Source organism: Fulmarus glacialis, unplaced genomic scaffold, assembly GCF_000690835.1.
Source record: "Fulmarus glacialis isolate BGI_N327 unplaced genomic scaffold, ASM69083v1 scaffold6379, whole genome shotgun sequence".
Taxonomy (NCBI): domain Eukaryota; kingdom Metazoa; phylum Chordata; class Aves; order Procellariiformes; family Procellariidae; genus Fulmarus; species Fulmarus glacialis.
The window spans coordinates 31267-43376 of NW_009232514.1; the positions used below are offsets into that span (position 1 = coordinate 31267).

At 39.4% G+C, this 12110-nt stretch overlaps 1 protein-coding gene across 1 annotated transcript; it reads right to left on the bottom strand.

The window, feature by feature from the left end:
* Positions 1–3110: 3110 nt before the first annotated feature.
* On the bottom strand, positions 3111–11911 carry CRYM (crystallin, mu). The gene is made up of 7 exons (XM_009584920.1): positions 11768–11911; positions 10642–10704; positions 8406–8507; positions 7664–7847; positions 4786–4907; positions 3818–3902; positions 3111–3175 (listed from the first exon to the last, which is right to left on the bottom strand). Exons 1-7 carry the CDS (start codon positions 11903–11905, stop codon positions 3111–3113), a joined length of 759 nt encoding a protein of 252 aa, XP_009583215.1. The 5' UTR covers positions 11906–11911.
* Between the last annotated feature and the right edge of the window lie 199 nt (positions 11912–12110).

Below are 12110 nucleotides of genomic sequence, written 5' to 3' on the forward strand. Positions count from 1 at the left end.
ACGGAGCTAGCAGATACAGCACGAGATCTATGGGAAGGAGTTCCTTGTCCTTCTGGAACTGCATCTAGAGACTGTATAAGAAGCCCCAGGGGACCGCACATGACGCATTTTTAGGCAATTGATCATCCTCGATATATATACCCTTTTAAAACAAATTTTAAAAAAATAAAAGTGCAATAGCGCTAGTCCTTTTCTTGCAGGGTGGTCCTGGAAATTGGCCTCTGGTATAAAGCAGCCATGTGGAACAATTGGGGGAAAAAAAAAAATTAAAAGGAACACTCACATTTCAGTTTTTTCCACTTATTTTGCTGTTTTCCAAATTTTTTCACCAACCCCTTTGTTTCTTTTATAATTTGAAGTATTTAAATTAGTGAATCCCAGATCTGACTCCTCATTTGTAACTCATTTGTACAGCGCAGTTCAGTTGGAGACACTTCATGTATCACATGTGCAATCTTATAGCCCAATCCAAACCCAAATCATAAGGCCATGGCATCTCACATGATCACAGCCCTGACAAGTACAAGATTCTCCTTCCTTAAGGATTTAATACTCTGCACTGGACAGACATCAAGAGAAGGGAATGTGCAGCATGGGATAATGACTGCAAAACTGAGTATCACAGTGGAGCAGAGCAGTCTCAATTTTTCCCCTTTACATTCGGTGATCACATTTACTGAGAGAGTAGTCACTGCAACAACTTGAATACTTTCTTCCTCATCTTCAAAAAAAAAAAACCAAAAAAACCCAAAAAAACCACAAAAACAAAAACCAAACCCACCCAAAACAAAAGTAACGGACAACAAAATGAAAGTCAAAGAAAAACAGCAGTATCTCTTTATTTTTAACATAAATGCAAGTTACACAATTTCTTGAGACTCTGATTTGTAAGAGAAGGAAACATGGAAATTAAGGCTATTATTTAGCCTCAAAAAAAAAAGAAAAAAAAAATCTAATGATGGCATCCAAGCAACTCCCATTGTAATTGAATTGAATCCTCTTCATGAATTCAGAGGTACAATGCTGAAGCCAGGCTCCCAGAACCTCCTATTGCCAATGAAAGCCGAGAACACTGTGGGTTTTCAGAACCAGGTTTTTGGACTAGTTCCGTCTACTTTTAAAGTGCACAGTCTGTAGTACAGTCACGAGTACACGTGAAAATATTTGTCTTCTTCCCAAACACTATGTCTCACTTCAAATTACAAACCTTGTTTTACACAGGCACAGAACCAAGATAATGTTGTCATAAATTGTAAGTGCAAGTTTCCAGAGTTCTTGAATTATGGAACATCAATGGCTGTCACATTTGTCTCACACTAGTGGAATTACTCCATTGCTGAAGTAACAGGTTAAGTCAACACACACATTTCTGAACACTTCAGAAATTACACAGAAGAAAAAACAGGTGTGAAAATAGAAGGGTAATTTTGCTACAATTAAAAAATGCAAAAGCTTATAGAGAAATTTCTGTTCTTGTTTCTGCTGATATAAACAAGGTCAATGGAGTTAGATTGCTATCCACACAAACACATCCTTTGGCCCTATTCACTTACTGGTCTGGTAACTTCCATGCTAAAACTCTGTAAATTACAACTCTGCCACATACTACTTTTTTCCAACTAGTTTACACCAGGTTTATAACTTGGAGTATTATTTACGTCACACCTTCACTGTACTCATTAACCTCTTCTATACTTACTTATGCACCATCAAAGGCTTTAATGCTAACTGCTTCTGAACCTCTTTCCTGTTGCTCTGCTGTATTCTACTGGCATCAACATAGAATGCCCATGTCATCTAATCCTTCCAGAGTGAAGAAACACTTAAAAGCCTGCATGAGATAATATGTGAGTAGAAATTAAAATTCATAAGGCACAACTCTAGCCTGAGACAGGAATTTATTTCCAGGGCAATAGCTATTTTTCAGCAGATGCTCACTCTTTTGTAAGGCAGTTGCATAACAGCACAAAACTGGAACTTTTCCTTATGTAGAACATCACTGCGTTCCTCCGCCAAGAAAGGATCATGGAAATTCCTGCCCCAGCAAATACCCACCGGGATAAAAGAACAATTACCAATTGATGCATAGTACAGCCAAGGTGAAAATATTTGCCTGTATACTTGAAGTTTATCCTACTGAAATCCATTTGCACGGTTGCAATCTTCAAGAAGCTTAGAAAAAGAACTTACAAACACCATAGATTAATAAAAAAAATCTCCCCACAGAATATAGATAAAAGTTAAATCAAAACACATTTTTAGTACTCACATTTTGGGTGACTCCTTGCAATATGAAAATGGCAATACCCCACTCAGGAATGTACTAAGGGAGGTATTGAGTATAGTTTCCTCCCAGTTAAAATGTACATATTAGCTCTGGTATTTTGCACTCTAAGCCTTCCTGGGCCAGGTCTTTTACAAAAACAGACAGAAATCTAATTGTATGGAGGCATGATTATTTATATAAACTCCCACTCAGAAGTGTGCTTTTAAATGAAAAACCACTGGGTCTGAGGGCAGAGAAGGGGGATCGTGGGGGGTGAAAGTAAGGATGGTGACTTCCAGATCCCAGTCTGAGCTGGAAGGGAAGGGGTGTCCAGGAGTCAGGAATGGGCTGTGTTCCCAGGAGAGACTGAAGACTAGGTTACTGTCAGCATAGCACTGAAAGCCACAGTTGCGTTTAAAGTACCATTACAAGTAAATATGATGCCAGAGTCCATTCTCCAAACTGATATATTTTATGCCAGTATGAACTGCCTCTCTAAAAACACGAAATATACCCACAGACTTCTGCTACATAAATAATTATGGAGGAAAGCATTGATTCCAGAATTATACCAAAATATGTAAAAATACCCTTGTTAGTATCACTGCAAACATCTAATACTTGTCGTTACATGAGATACGTTTATTAGTAATACTGCAGGTATCTAATACTTGCCATTAGAAAACTAGAAATTAGTCTATTGCTGAAATTTTACTTTTCATTCTTGAATGTTCTAGAAAGGCCACATTCAGATAGGATTGGTGCCTTCCTTGTTAACAAAAGATCCAAGGAAACTAAGTGCAAACAATTTTCTTGGCCTCATTGGCATTGTAGACTTCTCTCTTTAGTTACCAGCTGACCACGAGTCATAAACAAATTTTGCTGCTACTGTATCTTCAACTGCCATCCCTGAAAAAGAATTAAAGTCACTTTCAAACAGTTCTTCAGCTGTACAAAATAATTTAGCTTCAGAAGGGAACAGAAGGACTCAGGAAATTATCTAACTGGACAGGAACAGAAATCATTCCCCATCCCAAACACCTACAGTGTTACATTCAAAGTTCATAGCCATCATGTAATTGTTAGGTGTGCTACATGAAGTTTATGCAATAGTACAAATCTAATTTTCAGTGTTCATGTCACAACTTGGCCCTTTTGGACCTCCTTCCCCCAATCATCAACTCCAACCCCATAGTACACTGCCACGTTGTCTGTAGGTCAGACAGACTTCAGGGGCATAACAGCAGGGTATTCGGGCTGGAGCTGTATTAATAAACGCTGCAGTCATGTGTTGAACAATTGCGAAATGGAAAATGTACTTCTTCCTATTGTTTGTTTGCTTTCCTATCACTTTTCATTACATCAGACCTGCTAGATGAATAAAAAGGGAAATAAAAAGGGAAAATGCAAATTACATCCTAGTTTCTTCTGAACAGTGCATTGCCACAGCAGTTTTGAAGATGATCAGCAGCTTTCCCACGCATGGGGGACCTAATAAATAACAAGGCATTGTTTTCTGTCAGACTTGTACACAGGAGGGGTTGTTCTTACCCAGCGATTTAAACACTGTTGTTTTCTCAGGCAGGGCTGGTTTCATACCCTTCACTACCTCTCCCAGCTCAGCAAAAATCTCTGCCTGTAAAAGGAAAATATATATTTATACAAAAACATAATATCCATACATACGTTAAGAGAAAAACTTTGAGTGACTCCAAAAGAACGAACTCCTCCAGTTCTGCTATCCCAGAACTGATTCCCTTCCATGCTGAAGCAGATCAGTATTCAGACAAATAATACAGAAACTGGACAGAAATCACAGAGGAATGGAATGTTTTTCAGAGAAAAACAGCTGACAGGCTTTCCTCAGTCAGTAAATTACAGTGGATAGCTTGTAAACTTATCCAACAAAACACATGGGGTTCCACACACCTTACCGTATCTGGACCTCTTACGTTAAACCTCAAAAGTGGAAACCATATTTGTTCTGCAAAAACATTAAAAGAGAAAAAAAACCCCTCCTAAAAGAGGGTTAAACCTAAAAGAGGCCCTGCCATCAAATTTCTGCAGATCACTAACTGTCTGCTTGGCTTCTGTCGTCCATTCTCTAGAGGCCTGATGTGTGTCAATCACACTGAAATATTACGGGAAGAAAGTTACAGGTTTTAACAAGCAGATTTGAAAAATATTTGACATAACTACCAAACAGTGCATGAAATGTAGGTCTTGCAAAACCAATACTTTGTTATTGTACACAAAGGCCAATGCTGAAAACATGCTACTGTAATTTGGTGCCATGTAATGGTTGATACAGAAGTTGCATGGTTTTGGCATAAGCATATAGAAGCCTCAGTTTGAAACCTTCAGTTTGAAACCAGTTTATCTTTCAGCCTGTGCCTGGAAAGTGTTAATAACATTTGATGCTCTACAAAGTTTCAGTGCAGCACATCATCAGTACCAACTCATTTCAAACGCAAGCCAATTGCCACAAAAATAAAGACTGCAATTTAAGAAAGTCTTACCCCTGATAATATAACATCTCCCGATTCTGTCAGAGCAGCCTCTCTAGAATCCACAAACAGAATGGAATTCTTCATCAGTTCATCGTCCAGTTCTCTCCAGTCTGGTCTGCTTGCTCCAACAGCTAAGACAACAAAACTGATGAACTTGGGAGGAATGTTTAAAACAAATTCAAACCACATTTTGTCCAAAAGACATGTGTGAAGTAACAATGGACGTTATTGTGGAAGTGTGGTACACAAACTGATGTTAGCACTGGAGACATGTTGATTGATAAAACAACAACAACAAAAAAAAAGGATGTGCCTGAGCAACTGGGAAAAAGCCTGGATTTCTCTTAACCTGGCCTCAGCTGTAACACTGAGATATATATGGCCTGTTTCTGTAAGGTGCTAACCCCTAAATTTCCACTGATGTCAATGAAGGATGACATTGGGTCCAACCCTCCAAACTACAGTTTGTTCAAAGTACCACATCCTTGACCTCTAGTCATGTAGATGCTGCTGCCGACAAAAGTCTTACATTCCCCGTAAGCACAGCAGAACTGGAATCAATTGGCCTTTGCATTTCAACCTGCTGAAGCATTAAACTGCAGCTCTTCAGGAAGCAGAAGTGAACTTCTTTGCTGGCACTGCTTCCACCTCTTTGGTACACTAGTCAAACTGCACCTTCAAATAATTCTGACAGAGAAGAGAAGGGGAAGTAGCTCTGTTTAGCCCTTCATCATCTTGTATCAATACAAGAAATGTAAAGATAGATGTAACTATGTATAGCTACAAAACAAACAAGCCTTTGCTAGGAGCTTTGAAAGTGACACCGATAAATAAGTGTGACATTATTAGTCTGTTCTGCTTACAGAGGGCACTGTTAGAATAAACTTTGATCATTTGGTGACACAACTCAGGGAAGATAATCTTAAGGTTATACAGACTACAACTCTTCTGCAGACAAACAGTAAACCGTTTCTGCAACTGCCAAATTAACAGGGGTTTGTTGCTTTTTATTTTTTAAACAGAGTTAACTAACACCTAATACAGCTCCTTTAAAACATTCCATATTTGATTTGTCAGTAGAATATCCTTGTCAGCAGACTCCGGGTAGCTGAGGCATAAGAAAACCATTCCCCTTTGTCCACTCTCTCTTGTATCCTTGTCTTTCATCAGATCATTACCAAATGCCCTGAATTTTATACTCGTTTCATTTGATCCAGACTGTTTGTTACGTGTCTATAGAGGAAAAAAAAAGATTTGAAGAATCCCTCAATGATCCTGAACAGATGAGAACCAAAGTATTGTGCAGCAACAACTTGCACAAGCAGACAGAGAGTTCAGTGTTACTAATCAGGATTTTTAGACCTATAGCCTTCTATTATTTCCTTGTGACTTTATAAGCAGTACAAGTTGAGCAGGTTATGGATTTTCACTTATCTGGAGAAACTGAAAACAAATCAAGGAGCTTACCTTTTCAAATATATCAACTTGTTATGGACTAAAAAAAAAGTTATACTGTAGTCAAATGTTTTTAAAAAGTGTCCAACTATTACGGAATAATAAATTCCATGTTGCCTGAATGCCTCATCAAAGAGCACAAATGCCTCAATGGAGGGGAAAAAAAACAACAACAACAACAACAAAAAAACCAAGGCACAGAAAGGAGAGGGGTCTTTGTGTATGTGTCGCCTCAGTGACTGCAGACCTTAATTGATTTTGTTTGTATTTCCGGCTTCCATTCCGTGACATAACACAGACCACAACATTCAATTGCCAAAGGACTAAATTGAGTTTGAAAAATTGGTAGGATGCTGATGGAATGTGGGACCTTCCTTTAAATTGTTCCCTTTGACAAGTGGCTTTTGTCTTATTACCATGCCATTTGGAAAGTGCACAAGGCCATCTGAACCAGGCCCACAATTAATAAAATAAGCAAATGTGGGCATGTCTAGAGACTCCAAACAATAGTGTGGCAACATCATTACAAGGCAGGGGGAGGAGGGGAAAAGCCCCCCAAACCTCACCATGAAAAAATTGGGTGAAGAAAAGATGACAACTACCAGGGAAACAGTCAAATGAGCAGGAATCACTTTGGAAATAACATGTTTGTATGGGTTATTCAAATGGAGAGCAAGGTGAGCATCAAGTGACAACATGGTAGCAAAGATGATGCACCACTAGTGAAAAAAGCATATCCCATGCTCTAGCAAACATCCAGTGCTAGAATATGCAGGAGTTCTGGCTCCAGACAACCAGGACGACAGGGCTAGGAAAAGTGGTCCTCACTAAAGGGGAAAAGTCAAAATCGAAAGAACATTCATTCTGAGAAGCACAGAATATTTTTGATGCTAAACAATGTGATAATACTGCATTCAGCTCTGGGGCCCCCAACATAAGAAGGACATGGACCTGTTCGAGCGAGTCCAGAGGAGGGCCACAAAGATGATCAGAGGGCTGGAGCACCTCTCCTATAAGAGAGATGGGGTGGTTCAGCCTGGAGAAGAGAAGGCTCCGGGGAGACCTTATAGCAACCTTCCAGTACCTGAAGGGGTACAAGGAAGCTGGAAAGGAACTTTTTACAGGGCACGTAGTGATAGGACAAAGGGTAATGGCTTTAAACTGAAAGAGGGTAGATTTAGATTAGGTATACGGAAGAAATTCTTCACTATGAGGGTGGTGAGGCACTGGAACAGGTTGCCCAGAGAAGTTGTGGATACCCCATCCCTGGAAGTGTTCAAGGCCAGGTTGGATGGCACTTTGAGCAACCTGGTCTAATGGAAGGTGTCCCTGCCCATGGTAGGGGGGTTGGAACTAGGTGATCTTTAAGGTCCCTTCCACCCCAAACCATTCTATGATTCTATATCCTTTAAACAATGCAAACATAGCATACCATTGATATGAGCACCTGGTTTTACCCAGTCTCCAAATAAAATTGGTGTTGTTGCCATAGTGACTGTTATAATCACATCAGCCCCAGTAGCTGCCTCCTGAGCGGAAGAGCAGACCTGCACTGGACCATTAACTGAATTAGCAAACTTCACCGCTTTCTCTTTGGTGCGATTCCATATCCTGACCTTCAAGGAAAAAAAGACAAACAGTTTAGCTTGGAGAATTTCTCCTTGCTGAAACAGAACACTGTTTCAGTTTTCAGTAGATAATTACATGTATCCTAAACATGGGTTTTTTTCCCCCTTTAATGTTCTTGTCACACAAGTCACTAAATTTCATGTGTGTGCAGCTGCATTTGAATGACTGTTTTGTGCTGCCAGAACAACAGCTCCTTATAGAGCTGTATTTATAAAATAAAATTATTTCCAATAAATATATTTAAGGGAAAGTCACAGAAAGCTCATCCAAGTATGGCATACACAGTAGGATTTTCTCAGAGAGAAAAAGGCATCTGAAACTTGACTTTGTTTCCAACCCCTCCCCCCCTTTTTTTTTTTTTTAAAGGCCAACATTTGAGCAAGAAATTCTATAGCTGTTCAGAGTATTCTTGCGTTCTGTAAAAGGGGAATCAAAATATGATTAATCCCTTAACTTCCTTGGTTGTAGTATGGTTTATTTATATTAAGTGCTGCTGAAACATAAGAGAGAAAAATAAATGTCTCCTGTTAAGATGTGTCCATTACCTCTTTAAACGTGAACAGCTCCGTGAAGATATCATAATGGCTATATGCTTGAACACCAGCTCCCAAAATGCACAGCACTTCTGCAAAAGCTGGCATTAACAACTAAAGAGTATCAAATATTTAAAAAAAAAAAAAAAGTAAGGACAATATATTAATAGATATGACAAATATATACCAAAATACTACAAAAGAAAGCAGTATCCTTAGTCCTTTAAAACAAAAAATAGCGATTTTATGCAAAAGTTAGTATTGATTCATATTAATATTAAACAATATTCAATTACCACTATATATATAATTTTTTTAAATGCAAAAGCTAGTGTCAATAGCACCAAAGTACATCTTGGTTTGATTCCGGTTTTGAATTGTCCGACACTTGAAATTCAGACTTAACATGCAACAGCATGAGCCAATGCAAATTCTGGGGCCTTGGCACACTCTAATATTAGTATAATTTATTACACCTAGGTGATTAATTAAGTGTAAAACCATAGTGTTGATGTTCTGCACTGGCTGAAAACAGGGCTCATAATACTGAAAGCAGTAGCTGTGTGGGTAAACTGATCCTGGTAGCCCCAAACTAAACCTTCTTTTTCAATTCACTGAAGCCATAAATCATACCACAAGCAGACCTTGGCATTGTAAGAGCCATGATATGTAGGTATCAAGTATTGTAAAAATAGGGATGGTTCTGAGGAACAAATATTAAAATTCAGTTCTATGATTGCTTTTGGTTTTCTGGTTTAGTTCTTGCCTGTGATTCACCAGTACTTGGCAAAGGTGAAGAGAGGGCTGCTGGAGTGCAGCCCGAAGCTATCCTTGTGTCTTGTTTATGCATTTGCTGTGGCCACTCACTTCTGTATAAAAAGCTTTAGAATTTTCTAGGCTCTCAACACTTATTCTGCTGCAAATAAACTGAAAAAAATCTCATTGATCCCATTTTTCAGTAGCAAGAACTCTTTTTAATGTTCCTTTCAAAGTCTCTGAAGCACTGATTTCAAAGGTTCCTTGTATAAGAGCATGGGTCTTTGAAAAGCAAATGCCATAAAGAGGACAAGATGAGCTAACTATGAGCTAAACTCAAACACTCCTGAAAATTTCCCAAGACAGCAGATGACAATGAAGGATCTGATCTTGAAGTCCCTTCAGCAGCCAAGCTCCTTTGAGGCCAGCAGAGCCTTGACTGTGTAAAAACTGTCAGAACTGCCCAAGTATAGAATGGCTGAGATGAATGAAGTCCTATAACCTCATGTCCAAGGAATCCATTGTAAATTATTCTGTCCTTTGGACCAGCGGAAGCTCTTGGGGACAGGTTCTTCACTCCAATTTTATGTCAGTTTAGCTCTATTGCCATGGATAGAGTCACACTGGCATGAAGACTGCCACTAACGAAGTGGTGAGATCAGCCTTCAGTCTGATGCAAAGCTGATGGGTGAAAAACAGAGCTCTGGCCCTCTTCTTATTGCCTCATCCTTCGAGGTGAAAACTAAAATCCTACTGTGCAATGGATAGTGACTTGCCCTCCTCCCACTATTAGCAGCCCAACCAAATATAGTTTTAAAAGAATTCAAAACCAACAATTTCCAACTGAAATTGAAATGATGTAAAGCAACATACAGCAAGATACACCTCACTTGTCTTCAGACACTGAAGTTTATGGCTGTAGTCAGGGACAGTCATCTGGACATCGTCCAACGACCACAGAGAAACTGACAGACACACAGACAGCCACCTCTGGACAAGTCATCCATCTATCCTGGCCATTATCTCTCTTAAGAGGATCCACATTGCCCACTAGAAATGTGCCTTTTCCCCATTTCTGCAGGCCCAGTAAAACCCACCTGTCCTGGCCCAACAGCAGAAAACGTATATCTAACCAAAACTGAATTTATCACCACAGCCGCATCACCCGGAATCGTAACGGAACATATTAAGACAAGCATAAAAGAAAGAAAGTCACAGAGGAAGACACCCCAGTAAATTCCCAGAACAGTGTGCATAACTAGCCACAAAAGCATAGCTCAGATTCCTTCTCCAATCACACATAAAATGTTAAAGTCAGACATGACTCACTCAAAATAGAAGACTCCGCTTTCAAGTTTTCCCTGAAGGTATATACGTTATCATGAATCTAATTTAAAGCTCTATTTGATGAAAGCCATTTACATCATTCCTTCTAGTTATTTTATATATAACACCACTAAATATGTCCCAATTTAGGAAACAGAAGACATACCTTGGTAGCAATTGCAGAAACCGCAGCTGTTCGTTTTGCTGTAATCACACTGCCATCTAGGACCTTTAAAGAAAAAAAAAAAGTTCAAACAGGCTGAAATGAACACTAAAAATATGAGTAAATACCAGACATTTTCATCCAATTTGTGAATTATGTGATATTACAGGGCACAGACAAAAATATAAAAGTTGGTAATTACTATTATAGCAACCACAAACCATAAAAAAGATGTTTAAACTGGGCAGATTCTCTGTCTATTCCAGTTCTTCCATGTCATTCCACCAGCACAAATGGAGTGAAAACTAGTCAGAGCTGAGCCATCCCTAACTCACACAGCTCTTCATGCACTGCACTTCCCTGGCTCTCCAACGCAGGGAATAGATAGACATAACAGCAATACTCTGCACTCCAGTAAGATCCGGGACCGGTGCAAACTGGCAGGGGTTCACAAGTCCTGCACTGTCTTGGTCTGTACAAAGGGATGACAGGGAACCATGGAATTCCTTTAATGTCTATCATACACATAGTGGGGCACTCCTGCCTCAATGTGCATTAGCTACTGTGTACAAATGAATTAAGGGGCTTAAAAAGCCGACATGCTTTCAGATACAGTTTAGGAATAAAAGCCCAATATAGTTTTCTTGATCAGTTTTGGCCCTTTAATAATCATTATTACTAAAGGGTAATGAAAATGGTCAATATTCTTTAAAAATTCTTAAATTCTTTAAACAAACAAACAAAACAATCAAACTCTGAATACTATTCCGTTACACCAATTGTAAATCTCTTTAGATTTAACTTAAGATGGTTCAAGATCAATTCTTTATTCACCAAAGTTTTTTTTCCTTTCAAACACAAGGTAAACTTTTCCTGATCATTGGTTTCTTCCAGTCACCCTGTGAGCCATCAGATTCTCTTCAAATCACAAGTAGCAGTAAAGAGCAGACATTAACACGTAAGAAAGACATAAGGCTTTAGGCCAAATCCTCATTTGGCACAAACACATTTTCATTGATGATGTAGGTAAGCTCAGGCCAATTTACACCTGTTCCAGCTTCTAAGAATCAGAAGGGAGAACTGACAGAGCATTAACAGAGAAGAGCACAGAAGCATGCATGAAACTCACGGCTTTTAAAGAACCGTTTCTGGGGTCAAATAAGAGGACAGTCGCTTGGTGAGAAGGGACGGAGGAATCCTTCTTGTGCTCATAGAAAGTCACCAACTTGGTTGTCAGGGCATCGTCTGCGGCACTGTAAGCAGGCATGACTCCTAGGAACCTTGTAAGAGAATTACCTACTTACTTGTGTACCTTTAGCATGGGAGCCTACAGCCACCGGAGTGGTTAACATCACACGGCTACTGACCAGTTAATCAGTAACACAGTACCAACGACCTTTTCTGACGCTCTAATCCCTTCCCCACCGCAGGCCCGGTCCCCCGTTGCCGCTATCCCCGGAGGGGCCGCACCT